At 37.9% G+C, this 27,678-nt stretch overlaps 2 protein-coding genes across 2 annotated transcripts; both read left to right on the top strand.

Annotated features, from left to right (window-relative positions):
* Positions 1 to 235: 235 nt before the first annotated feature.
* On the top strand, positions 236 to 27,357 carry LOC102234547 (alpha-actinin-2). Its single transcript, XM_005808821.2, has 21 exons — positions 236 to 534; positions 7,836 to 7,950; positions 8,042 to 8,161; positions 8,923 to 9,009; positions 10,151 to 10,238; positions 10,602 to 10,680; positions 13,264 to 13,345; positions 14,324 to 14,409; positions 14,657 to 14,749; positions 14,957 to 15,187; positions 15,357 to 15,504; positions 16,011 to 16,161; positions 19,112 to 19,220; positions 20,364 to 20,504; positions 20,582 to 20,764; positions 21,040 to 21,174; positions 21,410 to 21,589; positions 22,990 to 23,136; positions 23,704 to 23,769; positions 23,861 to 24,019; positions 25,537 to 27,357. The coding sequence occupies exons 1-21, from the start codon at positions 409 to 411 to the stop codon at positions 25,693 to 25,695; spliced, it is 2,685 nt and encodes an 894-aa protein (XP_005808878.1). The 5' UTR covers positions 236 to 408; the 3' UTR covers positions 25,696 to 27,357.
* LOC111606527 (SH3 domain-containing protein C23A1.17-like) lies at positions 16,621 to 18,899 on the top strand. Its single transcript, XM_023327242.1, has 3 exons — positions 16,621 to 17,203; positions 17,293 to 17,351; positions 17,426 to 18,899. The coding sequence occupies exons 1-3, from the start codon at positions 17,181 to 17,183 to the stop codon at positions 18,751 to 18,753; spliced, it is 1,410 nt and encodes a 469-aa protein (XP_023183010.1). The 5' UTR covers positions 16,621 to 17,180; the 3' UTR covers positions 18,754 to 18,899.
* Positions 27,358 to 27,678: the final 321 nt, after the last annotated feature.

The raw sequence follows: 27,678 nt of genomic DNA, 5'->3' as shown, positions 1-27,678 counted from the left end.
TTTAGTTTTTTCTGACAGGAAATAACTGGCTTCTTTCAAAATTGAGTCTATTTTGGGAAGAAAAAAAAGAATTAGTTCAATTATTAGGTCTACCTCTTCTGCAGCATTATAAAAATAAAAAAAAAACATATTATTCCCAACAGGCTTTTTCAGAGTGTGCATGGGGCCTCAGAAGGAGGGGCTCGCCCCTGGTGCCATTCATTCAAGAACCGCCACTGGTTTAGGACTAATCACAGTCATTGGCTCATCCAGCCTTCTGTGAGGTCGGAAGGACAAGGCCGAGCGGGAGGCACAGAGAAAGAGGGGCAACAGCGGCTCTTAGAAGAGAGAGATTTACATTAAATCACCGTCGATTTACAGGATAAATTCACATAAAAGCTTCGAGAAAAGAGAGAACACCGGGGCAAGATGATGACCCAAATAGAGACAACGGTGCACTATGATAACGGGTACGAGGATGAATACATGCTACAGGAAGAAGAATGGGACAGGGACATGCTGCTGGACCCCGCCTGGGAGCAACAGCAGAGGAAAGTATGTCTGTTTCGTTAATTATGAAACTGGTTTAGCTTGCTTTGCTTACTTTTAAGAAAAAAAGAAAAAATAAACAGTGACCAGCGGCTTTGTCATTGTCAGTATTATAGGTTTAATTTTTAAAAAATCTGAATCAATTTGACTTTTTCCTAAAAATTAAATGAATAAGCCATTGCCAAACATCAAGCAGTCAACTTAACTGTACAACTTCGGAAAAAGAGCAATAGTAATAGAGTTTTCCGGTTATCATCTTTTCAAAATAAAACACCCGATTGAATAATCCATACTAAGGTGTCCCAGAAGTGTCAAAAATTATAAGAACAATATGAAAACCATATAGATTTTATATAATTTTGTTAATATTCATTTAAAATGGGGAAAAATACATATTAACAACTGACTAATTCAAGCAATATGTTGATAAATATATGCTATACAAAAATAGTACTGTTCCACTCTACATTTCATTGTTTCGTGGTTTCATATTGTTTGACGTTGAGGCTGACTAACAGCCTCAACCTCCAAAGTCTCTCCTCCTACTCTCCTCCAGATACATTTCCTTAAGTGGACTTACTGGGATGTTTGCCAGTCTATTTGATAAGATACAGTGACAGTTTGAAGTATTCCCTGCTGCAAAGGATTTCACCTTTATTTACACAGGTCAATGTCACTGAGACATGAGCTCTGATTCTCAAGAACAACCAGTTTTAAACAGACGTAGAATGTGTTAAAATAACCCATAATCAGTAAAATTCGTCCAAATTACTGACAAATACCAGTAAAAAAATATAATTTCAATAGACAACAGGAACTGAGCATAAAGAACAGGAACACAAATCTAGTGATGTTTTCTTCTTTGTCGCTAAATGTCTAAAACACTTCTGATTACTTAAATTTGTGCGTTTTTCCCCAATTAGAAGTTGCAAGAAGAATCCTAATTGTTCTTTTACCAAAATTCAGTACACAATGAAAGGGAATATAGAAGAAACCTTAGAGTGCAGTGCTCTGTTTAGGCAACATAGAAAGTTTGATGTACTAATAAAATGCCAGTTTTTGTAATGAAATTATACCAATGTAACAGTCTGAGGGGACAATTAAGGCCAGGGAACTAAAGAGGTTTTAATTCTGTGATGAATAAATAAACAAGCTTGACTTCTGTGAAGAGCTAAGATTAAATAATTTCACCATAATCAATTTGAGGTGGAAAGGTGACTGCAATTAGCAATCAAATGATAAATACAAATGTGCTTTGCAGATGAAAAAAAATTACCATAGTATACACAAAGGACCTATGATGAACTTAAACAATTATAAACAATGCAAAATGAGCACAGCTAATTGGGTATAATATGCATTAGACAACTAACACAATATTTCACATAAAATGTAGAAGTGATACTTGATAGTTTTCAGAAATGTAATTTATTAAAGCAGAACACATTCGTTGAGGTTTAATTTTGAAGGGCGGCTCTCACAATTTCCGGCGCCGCTCTTCTTAAGGGACGTCAGCTTGCCTAAGTCCATTGAGGGCGACTTTGACGGACGGATGCGGCGGGTACCAAACTGTCTAACAATAGCCGCTCCAGCGGCTCCACAGCCCGCTGCCTCTCCACTGATACGCCCGGAATGCGAGCTGTCAACAGATGCTTCCAGCACATGGTGACGCTCTCCGGATCAGAATGGACGCTGCATCTAATTTTAAACTAAAGACCAAAAGGCCTTATAGTGGGGTTAATCCAGCGTCCTTGGGTTGGGGAATTCTTTTGTTTATAGAGACGGCGCAGAAATGTATTGGAGTTTACCAGCATCAGCTCAACCCGATATAGCCTCGGCCTCCCACACTGCCAATTGAGGTTTTTCTGAGCTTTAAGAGTTGGCTTGGGCCTTAAAACTGCATCTCCAACAACGCCATGTCCTTTATAACCCCACTCACGCCCTCACTGACAAAATGTGTATTTTTAGGAATAAGCTAAATGATAGATGCATTTCTTATACTTTTTCCATTTTTTTTAGCAATCATAAAGCTGTCTTGTGCTCACCTCAGAGTAAGAATGAAATTCTCATTGTGTGATAACTGTGACTACACAGCAGCATCACTGCATTTAAGCTAAAACAGAAACATTTAAAATTATTCACAGCTTTGAAAAAGGATTCACCTTCTTCCACACTTTTGCTGAAGTACTTGTTTTTTTTTATTGTGACACATATACATATATCTGATCTTTGAACAATATGAGAACTTGACAATATACAAAAGTGATTGTGTTGCTGTCACACAGGGGTAAACAGTAATTAACCACATTTTTAGGACAGCCGAGGTCATTTTTTTCTAGACACAGCCAGGTCTGAGTTCTGCCAGGCCTACAGAATCAAGGAATAATGTAAACAGCATCTATCTGACAACATGAATTATGATGAAGAAAACAAGGAACAGTGGTGAATCTTCCCACAATTGGGCAGGCTACCAGAATTACTCCAAGAGCGCAATCACTAGGCATGCTGGAGGTCACAAAAGAGCTCAGAACAACTTTTAAAACACTGTGGGCTTCATTTTCCTTCCAGAACTGACGAAAAGAGGACACAAAGGCCTGTCCAGCTAGGACCCCCAAGACTTTTAGCAAAATATTCTGTGGACTGACCAGACAAAATTGGAACCTTTTGGAAAGTGTCAGTCCCATCACCACAGTCAAACTACTAACAGAGAAGAAGTACGTTATAGTGACATTCAACCATGGTGGTGGCATTGTGATGGTAAGAGCCAGCTACAGTATTTGAGGACCTTAACTTCTTGCCATAATTAATGCAACAACAGCATGACCCTTCTAAGAAAGATTTCCGACCATTAGGTTTGTGAACTTGGGTTTTGGAGCACAGCAATAATCTAAAGAACACCAACAAGTCCAACTCAGAATAGCTAAAAAACAACCAAAAAAACTTTTGAAATGGTCTAGTAAATGTCTGATTTAAAATCTGATTTATTGACAGTGGACTACCTTGAACATGCTGTTCTTGCTTGAATATCCTCTAACAAGGTTGAATTGAGGCAGTTTTTCCACAAATTTTCCCATAGTAATAAAAAAAGACTGATTACAGATTATCACGAGAGCTCCAGGGCATTTTTTGTCAACAAGGCTAAAATAAGCAGGTATTAGGTTTTGATGGACATTATATTTTTTGAAAGAGGTTAGTTTGGATAGCTTTTCTTCTCTTAAAAATGTGATCAAGTTTAAAAACTGCTTTTTGTGTCTCTTAAGATTACATTTTTTTCTGAGATTAACATTTGTTTGATTGACTTAAATCATTAATTGTGGCAAAAACAGGAGAAACTGATGAGTGGGCAACAGTTTTTCACAGAAGTCAGGTTCATTCAAAACAACAAAGCAACTATTTCAGATGGAAATGTTTGAGAACGGTCCAATTGATATTTGCACAGCAGTAGACCGGAACAAGACCGAGTTATTCTGTTTCGTCCATACAGCTGAAAAACACTCAAGTTATTCTTGCACTTCCTCCGGCAGTCCACAGAAACGTCGTCCAACTGCAGGAGCAATATTATGGAAAATTTTAGCATTTTTGAAATTTACCAGTTACAGACCCATGCTTACTTGAAAGTGATTTGTGCTGGTGCACGTATGTACAAAATAAACAGAGTGGACACTGCATCACTGAAGGTCTCACCCACTTCCTTCATGGGGCCCCTAGCTCGTCAATATGCAGCATGAAAGGGAAATTGTCTTGCGGATTTAAGTAATGATGTGATAAATCAGGAAAAATATGAGTGATGATTTTTTTTTCTAGCCTCTCTGACCCCATGAGTACACAGAGTTACTAGTCACTCATTGGATGTATCTCACCAATATTTTTAGCTCCAATCGTCACTAGGCAATGGTTTGGAAGAGGATGAGGAGGGCGGAAAGTGGGCACCGGTGTTCTGCAACTGCGACTGCGTTCAATTTGGAGGACTAGCAGGCAACGTTTTTTTTTTTCTAAATAAGTAGGACAGCCGTCCAATGTCACATACACCCAGGGGAGGGTTCACTCAGTGCGGAATGTGATGCCCTTCACTCTGTAAGCCTGTAATATTCTGTTTTTGCACCGGCACCCAAGGGAGAAGCTTGAGTGACTGGATGGACATGCAAATGCGGTCCTACTGAGACCAGGCATGCAAAAAGTGTTCACATATTCTCATTCGATGCAACTTTGCTGTTGGTGAAGATCCTAGTAGCAAATTACACTACTTTAATAGTGAAAAATGATCTGATTTTACATATATTTCAATAACTTTGTGTGGGAAAAAAAGAAAAGAAAATTAGACTCAGCTGAAAGACAAATTATATAAAACTTGTTTAATGTAGATCAAAGTTAAAAATATAATTTTAACTGCTTAATTGCTAAGTATTTCTGCAACATGTAAAAAAAAATAAAAGATTGGTCAATTCAAGCTAAACGAGTAAAAGTGAAACAAGTGTGAACTTCAAGTCTTTCCTGAATGACGTTTTACTGCTCACCACTGCTAATGCTTCACATGCTAATGTTTGTATTTTGTTTTAGGTTAGACCTGCTGATTTGGATCTATTTTCAATAAATCAAAATGCATAAACCAGTCTGTCACAGGTTATTTAACAAAACCTGTGACAACATTTGTTTAAAAGTAGTTTTTAATCCAGTGGACTACAAAACCACCCACATTTATGCATATGCCCGTAATCATTAGGCTCAAAATGGATGTAGTTTTATTCGTAATACATTTGATTTGTAATTGAGTAAAGATAATATAAAATGTGGTTTCCAATTTATTTTATTTATGTACTTTCCGCCTGCTGGTCATCTATTGGAACAGCTTAAGGAAAAACTGCAGATCATTGATTGATCCATTTCTAATAATAATAATAATAAAAAAAGCCGAGTCTGAAAAAGGCATTTAAATACCTCTGTTGGTCTAGGGAGCATGGACAGTGAAGGTTAAAAAGTAATATGACTGCAAAAGCAATGCAAAAATGTACAGGAACACAGAAGATTTCAGAATCACAGTTATGTGTTAATTCTTTTCATTACCTGTTCAAAGGCATTCTTGATAGGCAGGAAATGTAGGAATGTTTCATCCAAAAGGATGAAGAATTGTCTCATTGAAAGGAATGTAAAGCTCCACTAAGGCAATAACTCTTAAGTTATTGCTTAGTTATTTCAATACTGGTTTTCACAACAGTAGGAATCTTTTCATCCTCTGCTAGAAAAGCTTCTAAGTACACTCAAGTTCTTCACTGCAAAGTAACTGTAAAGAGATAAGATACCAGACACACAAACTGGACTTATAAGGGATTTTCACTTTCCAAACTAAATAACCGTTTATCTGTTTCCATTAAGATTCAGAAAGTTTAACTTCATCTGGGTCTTGATTCCAGGTCCACAGATAGGCTGCAATGAAAGCAGTCTCCCTGGAGGTATAATCCAAAGGCAATATATACAAGAATCACACCAACTGTTAAAAAAAAAGACTTAAAACCACACACTAAATGCTGTGGAAAGTATTTGCTCCCTTACAGATTTCCTTTTTGTTTTTTGTCACTTAAATGTTTCATGCAATCAAATTTAATCAGATAAAGTATGCCAGAGAATGTGAAAATTGAAGTTTTAAATTTTTTTAATTTATCAGGAAAATAAGCTCTCTAAACTAAATGTTCCCTGTAATAAATACCTAGTAGGTAGATACCATATGCTATCTACCTACTAACTGGTTGTGCCACATCTGCCAGCAACATGTGCCACCATGTCTTTGTGATAACTGTGAAGGAGTCTTTGATATAACTGTGGATGAATTCTGACCCATTATACTTTGCAAAAAAATAAAATAAAATTCAGGCACACTAAAGTACTTTCAAGCATGATTTGGCTCTGTTAGGTCATGCCATGGCGTGGTGGTCAGATTTTCACTCCAGACTTTGACTAGGTCACCCCAAAATCTTATTTTTTTTTTTTGTGAGGCAGACAACAAAGTACAAGTACACTTGGGCTCAAGTACACTCAAATGTACTTGAGCTTAAGGTCAAGAAATTATGGCAAGGTATGTTCCTTCATGGCTGCAGAGTTTCTCTTTTGTCTTATCAATCTGCAGAGTATTTTTCCAAAATTTGCAGATCTCTTCAAGAAGTTTGTTGGAAACGGTGTGATGACTTTTTGCTCTTTTTCATCAGACTGGCCAGAAATGATTGTGAACATTTGCTGGGGGTTTTTTATTATTATTTTTTTTGCTTATTGTTTTATTAGGAACTTTACTGTGGCCTTACAGGGCTTTCTTGAATGAGTCATTCATGCACTCTTTCAGTCATTTTAGTAGGCTACTTCTGGTAAAGTGTCCACTACATTTTCGCATAGGGTCAAGTATGTTTGATTTTTTTTCTCTGTAAATGATTGTAAATATTTTTTTGTACTTCTGTGATTTTAAAATTTGTTTATTGATCTGAAACATTTAATGCGATTTTATTCTTTTGCTGTTCAAAAGCAATAGCATTTGTTGTTATGTGCAAGACCAACATTTTCATTTATTCTACATTATTCCACAATGTAAAATAAATGTTAATATTTGATTTTAAGTAATATTTTTAAAAGTTTCCTCCTTCTTCTTCTACTCCCTGAAATTTTACCTGAATTAACAGCCTTCTGTGATAGGTGCTATCTCCAGATATGTTCACATGTCGTATTATTAGTGGTAAAACAGCAACAAAAAGTCAAGGAGGGATATTTTTCTTGATGTTGATAGAGATATTTAGAGTTTGTTTTTTCTCATTTCTGTCTCTTATCGTGAGCTACAGCAGAGAGGTCTAAATTTAACGCCTTATATCAACTGGAATGCGCTCTGGCCGGTTCCCTGGCTTTCATCTGCACAGTGCTGAGAACTCTGCTGCCTGTTCATGGAGAGACTTTATAAAAATAGGAGAAAGACAATGATCTTGTCTTAGAATGATTTACAGCATTTTAGGCCCCTGTGTACAGCGCATGTAGTTTGAACGGTCTTTGCAGAGGAACTATTGTAGGGAAAGTTCAAACTGGGCACTAGAGTGTCACTGAAGGTTGGCCTGATTATAGAACGTTGCTGTGAAATCTTATTAAGGTGGTCTCACTGTCTGTGTTCAATATGCCTAAAGCATAAGACTTATGATTGGACTACTTGAACTTAATTTATTTCAAACTTTGGGGAGTTCATCTTGCAAACTAGGTTTAACAGAGGTGAGAAAAAGCTTACTATTAAATTTAATTCATTCAAAAAGTTGTTTTAGCTGACTTGGGCAACCCTTTCTTATTAGACCTTCACAGCATGGTGCAATTCTCACCTGAGGAAGGCTGGGACCCAGATTGAAAACATTGAGGAAGACTTCAGAAATGGATTAAAGCTCATGCTGCTCCTGGAAGTCATCTCAGGTCTGAGCTCCTCAGGAAACATCCTTTTCCTGGAAGGGCGAGTGATTTTTTCCCAATCCGACATTTTTGCTTTATCACATTCTGCCTGTAGGAGAGAGGTTACCGAAACCCGACAGAGGGAAGATGCGGTTTCATAAGATCGCTAATGTCAACAAAGCGCTGGACTTCATCACAAGTAAAGGGGTCAAACTGGTCTCCATTGGAGCAGAAGGTACAGTCACACAAATTATCGCACATCTCTGCACTGCTAAAGCTACTGGCATGCAGCTTCCTATGTTACCATATGCATGATATTAGTGCAGGTCCAAATGTGAAGAAATGAAGTTCAGTTTGTATTAGGTTCTATCTTTACTATAAGGTGTGTGTGTAGACTATGATGGACCCTGTTTGGTATATTGCTTGTACAGTAGGAAGAAGGCCGTAAAAAATACATCATGCATAATGGCTGAATACTTTTTAGATTGTCATCTTATTTTCAGTTTGTTTTTTGTTTTTTTCAAACTTATTGATCTCCTGACCACGTTGGGTTGTAAGTTTGATGTTTAAACCAATCCCATGAGTGCCCCCAAGTGGTTAAACAACTATTAAATGAAATAATAATAATAAAAAAACTGCTTCAACTGGCTTCCTATTGGAGCCACATCAAGCACTTAGCACACTGAAGTGAGTGAATTCAGTCAGTGTCTGCAAAGCATAGAAGGAGGTAGCAGTGCCGCCTTCGTCCCCTACATATTACATTTTTAAATTAATGTAATATGTCGATCACATGCAAAAAGTGAGCAGTTTGACTGATGGAGATAAAACTACAAAGGGTATGGGATCATATTTAAGATAGTGGAGCATTGCTGGAGCATTATTTACTTAAAAGTCGAATAAAGACAAAGCATATATGCAATATACTATTGTTTATGAAGTCTTGTGTATCTGTCTCTCCTGTAAAAGGATTGTAACTGTTTTGCTATTGGATTGCAGAGATTGTGGATGGGAACGTTAAGATGACTCTTGGAATGATCTGGACCATCATCCTCCGCTTTGCCATTCAGGACATATCTGTGGAAGGTACGATTATGGATATTTGGACATTAAAGATATTTGAGGCAAAGCTGATCTTAACAGAGTGGAAACTGAAAATAAAAAAATGCTAATTTATTGAACAAGATCTTGCCCCGATTTTCTGATAGGATGCACATCAGAACTCACAGCTAAGAATTACCTAGGACTGGAATGCCACACGTTTGTTATTTAAGAGTCCTATAATTTGTTTTAAAGACATTGTTGAGATGTTCCTGTTTTTAAAATGAGAATAAATAATGTACCACCTTAAAGATTTCTTGTGTCTTTGCGTATTGGTCTGACCGGACATTGTTTTGGACAGGTTTCTCTCCATTATTAATCCCTTATTGTTTTCTGTTGTTATAATTATTGGTAATAAGGTTCGTTTGATAACTGCTTTTTGTATTTGCTCAGGTTATTATTGTTTGATATGACTAGTCAACTGTGACGAAAAACGCCAACCAAAAAAGTCCAAAAGGGGGGAAATACTTTTACAGTGTTTGTACTTAGGCTTTGCTTAAATGTCTGTAGTGAGACTTTAAATCTTTTTTTTTTTTTCACGTTGACAACTTCCAAGTATTGGTAACTGGTAAAAAAATACATATATTTACTGATGGAGCCACTTAAAAAAAGAAGTTGTACAACATAACTTATCAGTTAGTGGGTTCAGCTGTTTGAGAAATCTGTTCATTGAGTTCAGGGACAGGGTTTCAGAAACAATTATAAAATAATTATTGGTGAATTTCCCCACAATTGTACAATTAATTTTTCCAGAAATGTTTTAACAGTGACATTTGTTTGTAGTTTCTGTCCCTGTTATTATGTGAATCAGAAGCTTTAATTTGGGACCCAATAGCCCAGTTGAGTCTTGTTATAAGTGTAAAGACAACACTTTTTTTAAAAAGAAAAATAAAACTTAGTATATAATTTTATGCATTATATTGGAGCCATAGAAGTTTCAGAAATATTACTGATTCAGAAATTATTTTTTACAAATGTGAAAAACAGTTTGTGTTTAAATAAAGACAGCAGCCGATCTATATTTCTAAGACTTTTGTACTTCAATGCACTTATATAAATAATTGATTAGTATTGTATGTGAAGAAAAAAACTTCCTTTTCAATTGTTAAATTGTTTGTCTTGTTAGAAACATCTGCCAAGGAAGGACTTCTCCTGTGGTGTCAAAGAAAGACAGCTCCCTACAGGAATGTTAATGTCCAAAACTTTCATGTCAGGTGAGTTTCAGCAATAAAATCTCGCTGGTTAATCTTATTTATTCTTTGGTTGCAGTGTTAGTTTATGTTATTCATAGCTTGTGTATGTCCTTGTACTCAAGCTCCATAGTCTCCCTTTCAACGGCTTAAGCAAAAATATTGTGTACGTATTGTGTAAAATTTGGTGCATCTGCACGAAATTTACCATAAAGTTGAAGTTCTCAAAAACTTAAAAACTTGAGCATAGCATTGATGAAAAGTAGCCAAGCGGAGCTGTTGCGTCATTAGAGCTTCCATTGTTCCTGCTTACTGCTGGAATTCAGTTGCAGAAATCTCACGTCTGACCTGACTTGTTGGTTTTTCTCTGCCTGTTGGCTGCTGAAGCTGGAAGGACGGCCTGGCTTTATGCGCCCTGATACACAGACACAGACCCGACCTCCTCGACTTCTCTAAGCTCAACAAGGTTCTGCGTGTTCGGTTCATTCCAACTAACACGCAGATTTCCGTATATTAACACATTTGACATTGTGTGAGCTATGAAATAACCCCCCAATGAGATTTATTTATTTTCTTTTAATGATTAGGATTTGAGTTGTACAATCCTTTTTTCTTTAATACTTCACATGGAGTGTTCACCTTCCTGCCTGCTGGATTGTGTTATTGCTGTGCTATTTAAAGTTTAGTTTCACAGGTAATCGCAGGTAATAACCTGTGGCCTAAACCTAAAACAAGTTTATTTGCTACTGTTTAAGTCATTTTTACATCATGCATGTTGTTTGGCTAATGGTTTTAATGATTGTTTCAGCCTAACATAAAATGTTTTTATCCTAAGTGCATTCGTTTAGTCTCACCTCATGCTTCATTAGCCTCAGCCAAAGCTGTTTTGTTACCACACACTTCCTCCCTGAGTAGCATAAAGAAAAACTGTTTGTCTCTGTGCAGCCAATTGTATTCACCTTGAGACGAGATTTAATGGCCATGACCCTGAGCGGTTGAGCATTTACTAGAAAGGGTCTTGACCAGTCCATCGAGAAATTCTATTTACGCTTAGAAGAAGCTTTAATATTTTCACCAGGCTAAGAGGAGATGGTTGCGTTAGCATTATGTTGGATGGCAGAATTCTACTTCAAGTCTCTCATAATACAAAGGCTTTCTTTAAAGCTCATATAAACTTACACTACCTGGTGAAAGTATTCATGCCCCTTGAACTATTCCCAATTCTGTATGTTCTAACCAAAACATTCAAAACATTTTCTTGGCATTTTATGCACAAATCAAAGTAACACGAATTATGAAATGGAAACAAAATCATAATGTTTGTAATTATGAAGCGAACATGTAAAAAAGTGCAAAGACTACAAATGCCGTTGCACCTTGTAAAAGATTATTGAAAGTTAGATTGATTTAACCAGAGTAAATGCTCAGTCTTTTAATTATTTTCTTTATGTGTGTCATATGAGAGCACAAAAATGGAATTTCTATCTTTTTTTTGTTTTATACAATTTTGAACACTGGAGAAACTTTTTGGATGACAGGTGAAACAGCTTCCACAAGTACAAAAGTCCAGTTGCTTCCTGCTCAAGCACCCATGATTAAATTCTCAAGGTCTGAAAACGCATTAGATCTTGTGGCTAAGGAAAGCTTGCATACCCAACCCCAAATAGCAACATCCACTTTACCCAGACTGAGAGTATCCTCATGCTGCAAACGTAGAACAGGGGAACACCAGACCTGGAAACGAAGAGTGACATTTTCATTTGTTTTGGAAACGGACGCACTCAGTTTTCAGCACACGGCTCATTGGCGTGACACGGAGTCGACCCTAAGCGTTCCCAGAAACATGAGCCTCGGTATTTGGAGAGATCAAACCGAGACTTACCTTTGGTATTGCCCGTGTCGTCATGCCATGCTCTCTTGTTCCAGGGTGCCAGTCCACAAATGTCAGTAAGACGTTTGCAGAATAATCGTCTTGGTAATTGTTAGTGAAATCGCAAGCAATTACGCAAAACGATGTTGATATCATTTTGTTTCTGCCATTTTTTGTACATTTTAATGTGCTCTGTCACATTTCCGCCTGTCAATTGTGCTCATGCTGCCAGGAGACAGTTACATTGTGAGCCGTGCAGCTGTTGAGTCTGGCTCTGCGGAAACATGTTCATTAAGCTCGCTTCAGCTTACTGATACAACCCTTGTCAGACACTCGCACACAAACAACAAGCTCAGGGTATAGCCTTTTGTCCGTTCATCTGTCTGTTCATCCCTCCATCCCACCAGTCTGCCACTCATCCTTCCATGCATCTATCTGGTCTACACTTGGATGTGTGAGCAGCTGGTCCTGTCATGTAATGCAGCGCAGGCCACCTGTTACCTTTATAAAACACTCTCACAGGGACAATAGCAGCAGGATGATGGCATGATCTCTTTACCGCACTCCTCTCTCACTGATGGCCCACTTACCAGCAAAAGGGTTTAATGTCAGCTACAAGCTTAGTTTTACAATCGGATGATTTGCCTGAAAACTGTTTAGCCCAAACGCTGATTAGGAGTAAAATATGCAGCTCTAGAAAAAAGAAGTAGTTAAAATGATAAAAAAAAAAGATGCAGACCTCAAATAATGCAAAGACAATAAGTTCATGTTCATTTAGAAACAATACTAATGTTTTAACTCGGGAGGAGTTTAGAAATCAATACTCGGTAGAATAACCGTGAGGTTTTCATTGGGGTTCAGTGCAGTGGTCTCTCTAATTTTATTCCAGAGCTGTAGGTATAAACATAACATAAAGCACAGTGGTCATCACATACTAAAATGCTTAACAGTACCAAGTGTGTCTTTTTTAGCAGAAAAAAACCCTGTAGAAATTAGATGTCAGACAACTTCTACTTCTCACATCTCTATGCCCTGACATTTCAAAGTTTTCTTCTTTATAAAGCTTGAGATGATCTTTAAAGCTGCATGAGAGGCATTAGATGAGCCAACATTGCTCACTGTGTGTCCTTAAACCTTTCCTTGTGTGTAACTATGCAGAAATTTGTTTACTATTTTTAGGATGATCCTCTGGGGAACCTGAACCTGGCTTTCGACATAGCCGAAAAACACCTGGACATTCCTAAAATGCTGGACGCAGAAGGTATTGTTCTCTGGAAGGGCTAAAAATAAAATCCTACCATCCATTTTTACTAGAGATGGAATGATCAAGGTTTTGTGGCTAATTTCTGATCATCGGTATTCATAATGTTTTGACCTGCTAATTTTAATTTTACCCCATTCTGATTTTGTCTCTAAGAACCACAGTGTGAATTGCTGTGAACGGCCATTAATTATTTATGTGCATTTGGTTTCAGAAGCAATATTACACAGTGTGAGAGAGCAGAAATAAAGATAAAATGGTTGTGGGAAAATAGCTATAACTTTAAACTTTAAACATTCTTGGTTCTCAAACTGTGACACAAGCACCACTTGTGTACTTACATTGCCTTTAGTGGTACTCAGAGAAAATTGGGATATTTAGCTTTTTTATAAAGTGAATTTGGATTAATTAACTGTGATATACAGTTAGCAAGCTGTAACAGCCAAACAATGGTTTGTTCATCATAAACCCACAACCACAACTGACTGTAGCATAACTCTGAAATGTCTGTAGGTAGAGTGGCACATGCTGAGGTATTACTAGTTATTTAAAGCTTGAGAAACACTCCCTTTGACCCAAACCTCATCCTCCAGGACGTTTTTGCTTATTTTACATATAGAAATGCTTCAAAACATCCTGTGATAATGTATTTTTGCCCTTTTTTCTGGAATACTTTAAACTTTCAATATCTAAAGAGGTTATTAAACCTGATATTTCCACTAAGCATCAGTATTTCCAAATCAAACATACTCCATTACAGATGGAGGTTGAATAATTACAAAAGTAAGACTTAAGAATGTTGCTCTCATGCATATTTAAAATAGGTAATTCTAATGTTTTGAGTCTTTCCTTCGCTCTTTTATTTTATTTATTAAAACCAGTGAGGTTTTATTTATGCAATTTCTACATATGTCTTCTTTTTATTGCTGTATTTTCTATTTGTTTTATTTTTCTTTCCGCTCCGCTTGTATGCCGCAGATATCATCAACACCCCCAAGCCAGATGAGAGAGCCATCATGACCTACGTATCCTGCTTTTATCACGCTTTTGCTGGAGCCGAGCAGGTATCGGCTGGGAATCCGTCCTGTTACCACACTTTTTTATATTATCCAAAGGCAAAGGCTTTCCAAGAACACGGCGGGGTGCAGAAATAAGCTGTCAGTTAGATTTGGACGTGGGTTGCTGATCAGCCAAAAGGCTGTGAGCAAAATGAGTTTTTTATGTGTTTATAATGATATATCGATGGGGAACAAGCCTTGCTGCTTCACTCTGCAGATTTAAATACGTTGTTGTCATGCTCTGCTCCCTCAGGCGGAGACGGCGGCCAACAGGATCTGCAAGGTGCTTGGTGTTAACCAAGAGAACGAGAAAATGATGGAGGAATATGAGAGACTGGCCAGTGAGGTAAAGTTTCTTGTCTTTTTTTTTTTGTTTGATTCATAAAAGTAGCTCGGGGGAAAAAAAAAAAAAAAAAAGACATTTCAGTTCTTTCTACATTCTGTTCCATCATACTGAGGCCCCCTGGAGAAGAAATTAATTATTCATCAGAGTTTTTCTTAAGAAGCTTTCCGGGCCTCCAAGCTAGCTACATTTTGTCTCTGCATGCCTCAGCTGCTGGAGTGGATTCGTCGCACCACTCCCTGGCTGGAGAACCGGACCCCGGAAAAAACCATGGCGGAGATGCAGCGGAAGCTGGAGGACTTCAGGGACTACAGACGCCAACACAAACCCCCGAAAGTTCAGGAGAAATGCCAGCTGGAGATTAACTTTAACACCCTACAAACCAAGCTACGCATCAGCAACCGCCCTGCTTTTATGCCCTCTGAAGGGAAGATGGTTTCTGTAAGTCATAAGCTTCTTTTCTCCTCATTATTATTGGAAAATAAGGTTGTTTTTTTTTAGCTTAAGTTATTTTGCATTTGGGAAATAAAGCATGTAGAGTACCAAACAAGAGTGATTTGAACACTGGTCTATAAAAGGAATCTATGATACACTTTTAATGTGTCCTCAGGATATAACCAGTGCCTGGCAGGGCCTGGAGCAGGCAGAGAAAGGCTTTGAAGAGTGGCTTCTGACTGAAATCAGCAGACTCGAGAGGCTGGATCACCTGGCTGAAAAATTTCGTCAAAAAGCCACCAATCACGAGAACTGGGCCAGTGGTTAGTTCTACTTAGTTTTTCCAAACTGGGTTTTAGTTTGATATTTCTTTGAAATGTTCATGCAACACTTGAAAAAAAGTATGAAATATTGAGTCAAAGTTATTTTGCTTTAAGAGTCATCTTTACAAATGTAGCACAAAACTATTCAATTTACCAAGTGACGATTTTCTCTCTTTAAAACCATAAAAACTAATTATGGAAATTAGTCTACATTTGAAAGATCCTCCTGCAGAGCTTTACAATCTACCCAATTGAATTTGGAGCAGGTAAATGCAAACCTGGGAAAAAAAAAAGAAACATCCAGGCAGAAAAGTGAATAAAAACTCCAAACATCATGCACTGAAAAAAATTAAATTGAGCAGTGAACTGAAGGAAACTGGTGTACAAAAAAGAAAGGTAAATCATTAACACCTGAACAGCAGAGGACAAGCTTCAGATCACACTCTCATTTTAGGTGTTTTTGGCTTCTGTTTATGTCAAATACCTTCACTTATTGGCTTCCTCAGGTAAAGAGCTGATCCTCATCCAGAAGGACTATGAGACGGCCACCTTGACAGAAGTTCGAGCTTTGCTTCGAAAACATGAGGCCTTTGAGAGTGATCTAGCAGCCCACCAGGACAGAGTGGAGCAGATTGCTGCCATTGCACAGGAACTGAAGTATGTGGTCCTCGAACCAGAAGCTTGCACTCATCTGTCACTCTGAATCAGAGAGAGGAAAATACTAGAAAAGTAAACGGATGAAGGTTCTGTCTTGTAAATATTATATAAATTGCAATATGGTGACAGTCTACACTTAGCCATCATTTGTTATTCATCAAATGATGAATAACAATTAATCGGTTATTATAAGGTCCTTCTGTAACTCTACATTTAAAATGTTTGTGGGTTCATCATCTTTAAATCTCGAGCCATGTTAATTTTTTAAGCTTGGCAACATTATTACAAAAGAAAAATCAAGTGAACAATTTAAAAAAATAAAAATAAAATCCATCAAAATCAAAATGAGCTTGCAATTAAAAAAAAAGAAGCATGAAAACAATCATTAATAAGCACAATAATAAAACATTTAGTCAAGTAAAGAATATGCAAAAAAAATTAAGTATGAGTTCAAATGTACGAATAATTAGATAAACAGGTATATACAACTAAATGAGACACAGTTAATTTTAAGTAAAAGTAAGAGAAAGATAAAAATTTATTTGCTTTTTGAAAAATCTACATTTTGAGCTACCCACAAGTCTGCATGAAAGCTGCTATGAAAGTGAGAATTGTATTTTGTGCTTCAGCTTTAACTCTTAATTTGTCAGACAATAAACTTTCAACAGATTTTAAAATGCAAAGGTAGCCAGTGGAGAAACTCTAAAATTGTTTTGCTGTAGGCTTGCTTTTCTGTTGCAGCATAAACAACAATAAAAAACATCTTACCTTTCGCCAGTTTTAAACTTTAAACTATTTGTTGTTGATGCTGTTCTTAGAACATATTTTGTCACTGAATTTTATCCAAGCAGTAGGAAGGAAAGGCTTTTCTTAGAGCCTGTCGGGATTTCAATCAGCAGTGAATGGCAGGCACCTGTGTGTAGTTAAGCTCTCAGTCTGAAGTTGGCTACCGAGTGTTTCTGGTGATTATTTAAGTGGCGTTCACACAAAGGCCAGAGAAGGTTCAGCTGACAAGCTAAATGGCCTCCTGGGTTTGTGCAAGGTATGTGGACTGGTTTGATGCCTTTTTTTTTTCTTCAAGTCAAATTTTCTGTGTTTTAAGATTTTGACAGTGCATTTAACTTTTTCTAGCCAGTTGTTCCTGGTTGTTCTGTTCAGCTGGAGTGTCCACAATGTTCCTGTTCAAAATGGTGGGTTTTGTAACTTTTATTTCTTTCCACATTTCTTTAGTCTTTTTGTATGCTAACTTATTTTCTCTTAACAGGCTGGGGACAGTCTTCCATGAGAACTGGGAAGGTGAATCCTGGACCCCAAAATACTAAGCCTGAAGGCTTCCGTCCAATGTCTTCTAATCCAGCTGGCACTTCTGTATCATGGGTGGTTGTTAGACCCCAACGCAAAAGCTCATTTGTGCGACCCTCCAATCAAATACTCCCTGCGGTCTCTCTAGTGCCTAACCCTCCCAAACTCCTTCCTGCTCTGAAGCCAGAAGGACCTGCTAGTATGTGGCCAACTGAAGCACCAAAGGAGCTTCCTCTCCCTGCTTCTGATCCTGAAGGCCTTGTGGTGTCACTGCCAGTTGCATCTCTGACAGATCTTTCACCCCATCCAAAACTACAAAATCCTTTTGAGATTCTAGAAATCACTCCTCCTCCCCCTCAAAATCCTAAAGAGTCTGCAGTTTCAGTTGTTGACCGTCCTGAAAGTCTTCCTTTGCCACCTTCAAATCCAGAAGGTCCCAAGGTCTCGTTACTGGTTGACCCTGCAAAGAAACTTTATTTTCCTTCCAATCCTGAAATGCCTCTGGTCCCCTGGAAAGTTGGCCGTCCTAAAAATGTCCCCCCTCCTTCAGTTCTAGAAGGGTCTGCAGATAACTGGTTGGCTGATCGTTTGCTAAAGGCTCAAATCCTCCCTAATACCAAAGGCACTGATACTCCCACAAAAGAAATGGTTGCTCATCCACCAACCTCAGAGGATGCTGCTGTAAGCTGGGTGGTTCAGCCTCCCAAAAGGAAGTTGCTTCTTCCAAGTCCAGAAAGTGCTGATCCTTTGGGGTTGACCACTGACGAGCATGAAAGCGACCCATTCAGAGCTGCTGTTGCACAACTTGGTGAAATGCCTCTAGACCGCTTTGCCTCTTACCTTCCACTCACACCTGACCTCAACCTTCCACCTGTTGAGTCAGAAGACTCTTCTCTTTTGAAAGGAGGCCCAGAGCAAGGAGTATCAGAGGGTGAAACTGAGCCCCTTGCATATCAAGAATCCTCTTATCAGGGTGGCGAGTTGAGCCGCTATGCCTCCCTCTTTGAACATGGGGTCTCGGAGCATGAAACAGAAGACTACGTCATTCCAGTGTACCTTTACGGTGCAGGAGGGATGCCAATTGGAGTTATGCCACTGCCATACCTGAACCAGGTTGTGCCGAACATGTTTTACTTCTTGAATGGGTGGCTTCCTCATGGTACTGTGTCACATGTGCAGACAGACTATGAGGCTGGCGGAGACTATACAACTCAAGTTGGCTATGAAAAATACCCCTTCCCTGCAACTGAAGGCCCTGGTATTGACAGCCAAGCTAAGGTTTCTAGCTAGCACTTGTAAGCTTACTGAAAAGATGACTATCCAGTACAGAATTAGACAATTGAGGGTTAAAGGCAGCCATAGCAATTTCTGCAGTTTACACCCATGGTCTTGACTTGAAGTGTTTTAAAACTTGTAATAAAGGAGGAAAAAAGCAACTTTGTATGTTTGTGTGGTTCTTGAAGTGCTTCAATGTTGTCTAAAAGTGTTTAAGTCCATTTAAAAACTGTAAATTTGGATCCAATATTTATAAATGGCTTCTGTTAAGAGGGAGTATCTTGACACTTCATGTGACTGTAAGTCCAGCTTGTTTTAGGTACTACTTTGTAGGTGACTCTGGCCGTAAAACTTTTTTTATTTTTTATTTTAGTGAGCTGGATTACCATGACATTGCGTCTGTAAACCAGCGTTGCCAAAGCATCTGTGACTTGTGGGATAAACTGGGAACCCTGACTCAGAAGAGGAGAGAAGCACTAGAGGTGAGACAAAACCTATCCTTACTTGTGATGAGATGTAATTTAAGGCATTTCATTCCTGAAAACATGCCAAATCTCCACCAGAGGGTGCTGATGTTTAACACATTTGCCCATCTACACAGAACCGACTCAGGGTTCTAATAACCTCAAGAGTGTAAATAACTTCAAAATTTTAGCTGTAGAGTACAAATGTATTTCTACTGAAAATGTGGCTTATGTCTCAATAGTCACTTCCTCTGATCCAAGCTGGCCATTCCAGACCTGCAAATGTGTGAAGGCCCGGGAGAAGTGCCAAGGATTAGATCTGAATGACAGTGACAGGGGTCGTTTTTCTGTCCAAGCCCCTGCTCCACATCATATTCATGCCTGTGGGGAAGAGGCTTCATCACCAACGACCGAGCCAGAGTTTAGTGGGTGGTGGGGATTAGCTTGGCCAAAATGGCATAAGACTCCCTCACCCTCTCCTCCCACCTTCTGCTTTAAGCAAAACCAGTGAGAGGATGTTTGGATTTTAGATGTGCCTTCCTCTCTGAGCTTGTTCAAATTGCCACATTACAAATACAAACTTGTGTAAGTTATTGGGCTATATGTGGTGAATCAACTATAAAATAGTGTTATGTTTATTGAGAATTTTGCTTTTTTAAAAAAAATAATATATATATATATATATTTACAGTTTGCCATGCTTTGTAGATCCAACTTTTGCTACAATTGTGTCTGGAAGTCTTTTGCTTCTGCTCAAATGATTTTGAAAACAATTTACAAAATGTAAAATAGTTTAGGGTAGATCATTTTGGATAGAGATCAGTGAATAGCAAGTCCTTACTACAGATTCTCAATTGGAGTTAGATCTTTAGCTGCTTCATTGTAATTAATTTAACTGTAGTCATCTTATTTAGAGATATGAGTACAGAGGGCTGAATAAAAAATGCCTGCTAGACTTTTATTTTAAATGTCTACATTACAAAGCAAAGTTCTTGTACTTTAAAACCATACAGATCCATAAAATCCCCTAAAAATGTGTCATAGTTGTTTTAATGTGAAAAATATAGCAAGAAATTCAAATGGTATATATATTTTTGACCTGTGTAGCATTCCATATGCCATGTTTTGATTCTGAAAATGTATATCTTGTAATCCTATCAGCGTGCAGAGAAGTTGCTGGAAACTATTGACCAGTTGTTCCTGGAGTTTGCAAAGAGGTCAGCTCCCTTCAACAACTGGATGGAAGGAGCCATGGAGGATCTGCAGGACATGTTCATAGTTCACACCATTGAGGAGGTCCAGGTAGGACTCCCCACGTTTGTATGGCCCTCTCATTGATAAAGTACCAAGCAAGACCAACATCAATATATCTTCTCCAGAGTCTAATTGCTGCTCATGAGCAGTTCAAAGCCACTATGCCTGAAGCAGACACAGAGAGACAAGCCATTTTAGGAATCCACAATGAGGTGCAAAAAATTTCCCAAAGCTACGGGATTAAGGCCAACATTATCAACCCTTACTGCACCATAATGACGGAGGAGCTTCTTAATAAGTGGGAGAAGGTAAGTTCAGTTTTAAAACCCGCACATGCATGCATGCATGCATGCATGCATTATCTTCAATTGTTGGCATTCAGCTGGTGGTTATTTCCCTGTTTGAAGGGATTAATTATGAGAAGAGGTACATAGGTGTTGGTGTTTAAATGCAGTAATTAGGTGATGATATCTATTTATAAGGGTATAATGTGTAAAATCATATAGATACTTAAAATTAATCTCCTCTTAGGGGAAATTTCTCAGCTTTTACCATTAGTAAATAGCCTTTGTATTTGTCATAGGTAAAGAAGCTGGTTCCTCAGAGAGATGGTTTGCTCCAGGAAGAGATGGCACGCCAGCATGCCCACGAAAGGCTGAGACGTCAATTTGCTGCCCAGGCCAACCTGATTGGACCCTGGATTCAGGCCAGGATGGAGGTTACCGTAGCTTTAATATAAAAAATATATATCTTTTTTAATGCTGTACCACTCGGATGCAAGGTTCTTCTAGGATTTTTGCTGATAATTAAATAATTTAATTAATCTTTTTTTTTTTTAACATGATGCCTACAAAACTCTGACAGATTTTTCTGTTAGTGGCTTGTGGTATCTTTGAGAAAACTGTCTGAATTTAAAATTAAATTCCCCCTTTTGCACACTGATTTTTTTTCAGGAAATTGGGCGTTGCTCTTTGGAGATTGGAGGCACACTGGAGGACCAGATGACCCAGCTTAAGCAAATGGAGCATGTGATCATTGCATACAAGCCCAACATTGACAAGTTGGAAGGAGACCACCAGCTAATCCAGGAGTCGCTCGTTTTTGATAACAAACACACCAATTACACCATGGAGGTACAGGACAGGGCGGATTAGTTCTGAATATACGTAAAAACACGAATAGAATGCTTTAACTGCATATGTTCAAATTTATTTTTGAACATATTTACAGATATGTGTGTGTCTAGGTGCTTTGCCAAGGTGTCATTACTGCCAAAAGCTTTTCATAATTTTTCACACTACAACCACAAACCTCACTATTTTTACAAGGCTTTTATTGAGTGTTGGCCAATTCAAATTAGTACTTAGAGTAATTATGAAGTAGAAAGAAAACTACACAAGATTTTCAAAATTAGTTTGAAATCTGAAAAGTGTGGCATGCATTTTTGTTCATCAGTTCTGATTTGGGGTATGTTTAACCAGTTTTGCACATCTAGACAGACTTTTTTTCCTCTTTATTCTTTGCTAAAGGGCTCAAGCTCAGTCATATTGGTTTGATTAAAAGTATCTGAACACGAACTTTCAAAGCTGTGCATGTTCCAATACTTGGATATGCTTTAATCCAAACCATTCTGTTGCTGACCTGGCTGTATGTTTAGGTTTGCTGTCCTACAGGAAGTTGCATTTCTGGCCTAGTGCTATTGCTAAGTATTTTTTCCAACCCTTTTGGATTTTTCTATCAGCTCTGACCAGTTTCCATGTCTGCAGAAGACATACATGGTGTTATCATTGGTTGTGATGTTTCTCGGTCGGTCAATTTCAGTCTCTCTTGACCAACTTTAATCAACTGCTTCCACGTGTTTGCTGTGTGACCCCTCGATGGTGGCAAACTAAATTTCCTGTCACAATGACTTTCTACTTGCCACAATATGTGGAGTATAGGACTTATAAATGTTCTGTCAACATACTCTCTCATGTGAGCTGCAGCTCCATCATAATTACCGTGGGACTCTTGTTTGGCCTCTAGTTTTGGACCCTGCCATGGAGTCTTTCTGCATTGAGTTTTTCTATTTATTTGTGGGTTCTTTCCAAGTGCTCTGGCTTCCTAGCACATCCCATCAATATAAGTGTTAGGTTAATTGGTTACTCCAAATTACCCTTTGGTATGATTATTTGTGTGCATGTTTGTGCATCCCATTTAACACTGTTTTGGCCTGTGATGGATTGGCAACCTGCCCAACGCCCTACGACCACTGGAATTACTTGGATATTAATGATAACCATCTTATTTTGTAGATGGTTATCTGTAATACTATATGAAAAGCTTGAAAAAAACCCCAACAATTCTGGGTTGTGTTGGTAACATAAAATTACATTAAAATATGTTGATGTTTGTAACATTAAAAAGATCTTAAAAAGCGTAAGCTATATGACACTTTTCTTAGGCACTGCAGTGTTTGAAAAACACAACTATTTAGTATTTTCAGATATGCCCTCCTCCTGTTAACATGTCTGCTCTGCCACCACATCCACAGCACATCCGTGTGGGATGGGAGCTGCTCCTCACCACCATCGCCCGAACCATTAATGAGATTGAGACGCAGATCCTGACCCGGGATGCCAAGGGCATCAGCCAGCAGCAGATGAATGAGTTCAGATCTTCTTTCAATCACTTTGACAGGGTACAACCTTATACCATTCACACTCCAGGGGTCTTTCTCTGGCTTTCTGAGTTGATGATGAAAAGCAGCAGCATCAATACAGGAGCAAGTAACGACTTACTCCTGTTTCCAGAGGAATCCTTGTACCACCCAAGGGCAACACCAGCCAAGATATTCCTCTTGAGTTTTTTTTTTTTTTAATCTTAAGCAGCTTCAGGGAATATGCTTATCTTAGCATGCTGCTGTGACTTGAATTTCCCATCTATTTGTAGCTGTTAATCATGTGCTGCACCATCCTACTATTAATTTCCGATATAGGTAATCAATAAGGTTTCAGCATTTTTCACATTGGCATGACATTCTGTTTCAGTTAACTGATTTCAACGCGGTAGCTATAACGGTTCAGTGCTATAAAGCCAAATTCACTGACATTACAACAGTTGGTGCTGCAAGATTTTTTTTGACACAAATGCTCTGCTTCATTGTGTTGCAGCCAGAGACTGGATGATCCAGTCAATATAGCACATGAAGTTCTTTAATATTATCTGACTTCTCTGTTCCCTTTACATTTGACACGTCTGACTGTAGAAGAAGAACGGAGCGATGGAAACGGATGACTTCCGAGCTTGCCTCATCTCAATGGGTTATGACTTGGTATTGCGCATCTTCCATTATCAGCTTTTTCCATTCTTGTCCACTGTACTCGAAAGCTCGCATGCTCACTCTGAAATCATATCTGCTTCAGGGGGAGGTGGAGTTTGCGCGCATCATGATGCTGGTGGATTCAAATGCAACAGGGATCGTGTCCTTCCAGTCTTTTATCGACTTCATGACCAGAGAGACGGCTGATACGGACACTGCCGAGCAGGTTGTGGCATCCTTCCGGATCTTGGCAGCTGATAAGGTGTGTTGGTTTGAGCTGCAGTGGCTGGCTGGGTGGCACGGGAACAGATATTTTAAGCTTTTCTTTTCCAGTCACTGTTTCCATGCCGTCGCCTTGCTTACCATCTAATATTGTGTTCATGATCTCAACATGCAGTACCAGAGTCACATTTGTCGTACGCCCGTTAAGAATATGTGAAAAGTTTTAATGTGAATGTCTTTTCTTGCATCCTCATATCATACAAAACAATTCAGAGAAATTCAAACTTTATTATTTTTTTTTTTTATATTTTTTAAGAGATTTCAAGTTGAAAAATATTTGTTTTAAATAAAATTACATGTGGCTTAATCTATTTAAAGTAAATGTAACTGAAGCATTTTCAGTTATATTTTTCTTTTTAACTTCATTGGAGTTTTTAAAAAATCTCTAATTCTGACTTCATGTTTTCTGAGGTACAAATGACACAGAGGCCCAGTCCTTTCAGACCGGACAAGAACCCATATCTATCTTTCTCCTCTGACAATGGCAAAATACTAAGGGAAGTAAAATATATCTCCAAAGTTCAGTATGGAGGACAGCAGCAAAGAGCGGCAACTTGAGGTCACCAGATGCCATTTATATCTCTATGACAACTGGTTGTTTTGGGCTGAAGGCTTATCTGTCCTAAAATCACAAAAGTAAATATGTAAAGCCTGTTAAATGCTACCACACCTTCAACCTGAACTTGAGTTTTTCAGCAACAAGCACTTCATGTGGATATAGTGAGAACAAAGTATGAATATTTTCAAAGGCACTGCTTGGAAACTATTAAGTAAGGTGAAGAATTATAGGAGCCTGGTTTTATGCCAAAGGCTCTGGGAACCTTGTGAGCATTCATAAAATCATAAAGCTTTTGAATGCTACGAGATTTGAATAACAATCTGGTGACCTCTTAGGGAAATTACAGTATGTTGTTACTGGGTCTTCCACCAAGATAATGTTGAGTAAATGTAGCCAAATCTGTACAGAAACAGTCCAGGTGGTACAAAATCAGTCTGCTTCCAGGATTTAATTCGCAAGACAGAAATCCTGAAACTTCATTTCATTCACCATGATGTATTCTATTTTTATTTTAAACACTACCCTTTCATAGTTCTCTTCAGAAGTCAGATTTTACAAACGGACTTAATTTCCTTCCACATGTTGTTGCCAGTCTGTATATATTTTTACTTCCTTTGCCTGTTCACCCCAATATGAAGAATGAAAGTGTGTGCAGACAGAGCCAGTTTTAATGGGAAAAAAAAAATAGTCAATTTTTCATATTGATGCCGACAGTCTCTCACTGCCCCCCGGGTAAGTTTGTTGAAAGAAAAATATCTGCCCTTACCATGTTTCAACAATCCACACCCTCCATCGAATAAATATACTCAAATAAAAACTTGCAGCCACAATAAAGGGTGAATTTATTTCAAAGGCCTTCACATACCTTTACCAGGATTGGAGACAAATGTGGCCAGCAGCTTCTCTTCTAAATTCAGTTTTGTTTTCTCCCCCTGTAGCCTTACATCCTTGTGGATGAACTCAGGCGGGAGCTTCCTCCTGAACAGGCGGAGTATTGCATCATGAGGATGCCTCCTTACAAAGGGCCTGGAGCTCCACCGGGAGCGCTAGACTACACCGCCTTCTCCACCGCCCTCTACGGAGAGAGTGACCTTTAACTTGTGAAGAAGACCTTTCGTTGGGCCATTTTCAATCATTCTCACTCTTCCCACTCCGTATCTTTTAATTAAAATAACTAAAATGCATACTGCATAGTGACGCCACACATGTTGAATGAGTACAATGCTTTCTTCAAAGCACTAACAAAAAACCCTATGCTTTTTTGTTTTGTTTTTTTAAGTGAAAAAACCATAAATACATTACAAATTACTATGAAAAATCCAAATAATTGAGGAAAAAAAGGATTCAGCATTCTTCTTGAGTTTAGTTTTAGTGCTGGAAGTAAACTAAATTCCTTAGAATGCCTTCTATATTTATAAAATCTAATGTGCAGATAGAGACATAGATTTAGCACATGTTGCTAAACACCTTCTCATCCTTGCAATGTTTAAGACTATATTCTAGGTTCACATTGTTTGCACATTCTGCATGCATCCCTTTAATCCCTTGAAAAAGAGGTTTTAAATCTCAATGGGTTTTTATCCTGGTAAAATAAATGAAAAATGAAAATCAATCACAAGATAGCTCAGCTCTGAAGCTTATATTTTTATAGATCACTTGAATATTTGGGAGTTTAATAAAATAACACCAGCCCATATTAAAGACATGAAACTTGAGATCAGGAGCAATAATTAAATTAAAACGTGGCAGCTTCTTATCTGTCTGTATTAAGACGATCTCAAAAAAAAAAAGCTTGTTCTGAGATATCAGATTTAGCCCACAAATTAACAGATAAACCTGGGAATTTGACTCCAGAAAATATGTGGTATTTTAAAATATATTGTGAGAATGCTTTAGTGGACACACCAAAATGACAAACCCAAGATCATGGTGTTTAGCAGAAAATCAATGACATGGTTTGGCCCCGATTTGTTTGGAACGCCATGTAATGTTTTCATGTTTCCTCACAGTGGCTTTGTTTGGACAATACCCCTTTCCGATACGCCACTTTTAAGTGTTTAGAATGAATTATGGTTTGGAAAAAGCTATTTCAGACCCACTGCCATCCATCAATAAACAGTGGGTTCCCACAAGCCAGAAATATGCATCACTACACAGAAAAAAAGGGAAACCACATGAATGCAAAAGTAAATATTTACAATGGTTTTAATATTTCTTAAGCTGGAAAACACAGAATATTAAATATGCAGTATTCATTTGGCAGTGACGTAAGGTGAAATATTATTTGGCAGCAACACACCAATTCTTCCACATAGAAATACAAAATAACTGCTGAGCAGCAACGCATAAAGCAAAGGCAAGTACACTTTTCTGCATTTGGAAAACATACATAATGAGAATTTTGTCTTTTCCTTTGTTTTGAAGCATACATTAGTGGAACTTCCTTCACCCTGAAAGACGAGACAAAAATATGCATCCTCTTGTATGTTTTATGTAGTTTTCATATTTGATTGCATTTACAGAGTAAGCGTATGTGGGTCTGCAGCATTGCAGTATGTCTGTTTTTCATTTGGCTTTATTACTATTTTAATAATGCAAGTAATAAGTAAATGCAATCAAAATTACATTAAATTCTACCTTCATGTTGATAATTGTAGATTCACATGAAATAAAAATCATTTGGCCCTGTGACCATGAACCTTTTTCAAATTGTACATCAATTAATGAATAACGCCAATAAAACATTGTTGCCAAATTAATCCTTTGAGTCTGGTGGATTATTGCTTGAATTATGTCTTCACAATTCGACTTGTTAGTGTTTATATAAGATGTAAATATGTCAATGAAAGAAAGCTCCTGCATCAAATTAAAATATAAAATGTATAGTTGAAGGTTTTCTTTCTTTTTTTTTTTTTTTACAAGGATGTACATGAATCAACTCAGTTTGTTACAAGTGGGTAAACATCTTAGGCAATTAATATTTCTTTCAAATAACATGATTTGAAGCACCTGATGATACTTATATTTCTGAAATTGCAATATCATTCATAAAGTTACAGAGTCAGGCTTGAATTAATAGA

This window comes from Xiphophorus maculatus, chromosome 22, assembly GCF_002775205.1.
Source record: "Xiphophorus maculatus strain JP 163 A chromosome 22, X_maculatus-5.0-male, whole genome shotgun sequence".
In the NCBI taxonomy this organism is placed as follows: Eukaryota; Metazoa; Chordata; class Actinopteri; order Cyprinodontiformes; family Poeciliidae; genus Xiphophorus; species Xiphophorus maculatus.
Note: the sequence above shows the minus strand (reverse complement) of the source record. Positions and strands in the feature narration are given on the sequence as shown.

Bases quoted from the DNA above. Each gene is read 5' to 3' on its own strand.
- LOC102234547 (XM_005808821.2), top strand. From the start codon at position 409: ATGATGACCCAAATAGAGACAACGGTGCACTATGATAACGGGTACGAG. The intron at 13,346-14,323 runs GTATTGTTCTCT...TGTATGCCGCAG, and splicing joins TAAAATGCTGGACGCAGAAG to ATATCATCAACACCCCCAAG. The intron at 15,188-15,356 runs GTAAGTCATAAG...ATGTGTCCTCAG, and splicing joins CTGAAGGGAAGATGGTTTCT to GATATAACCAGTGCCTGGCA.
- LOC111606527 (XM_023327242.1), top strand. From the start codon at position 17,181: ATGGCCTCCTGGGTTTGTGCAAG. The intron at 17,204-17,292 runs GTATGTGGACTG...AACTTTTTCTAG, and splicing joins GCCTCCTGGGTTTGTGCAAG to CCAGTTGTTCCTGGTTGTTC. The intron at 17,352-17,425 runs GTGGGTTTTGTA...TTCTCTTAACAG, and splicing joins CAATGTTCCTGTTCAAAATG to GCTGGGGACAGTCTTCCATG.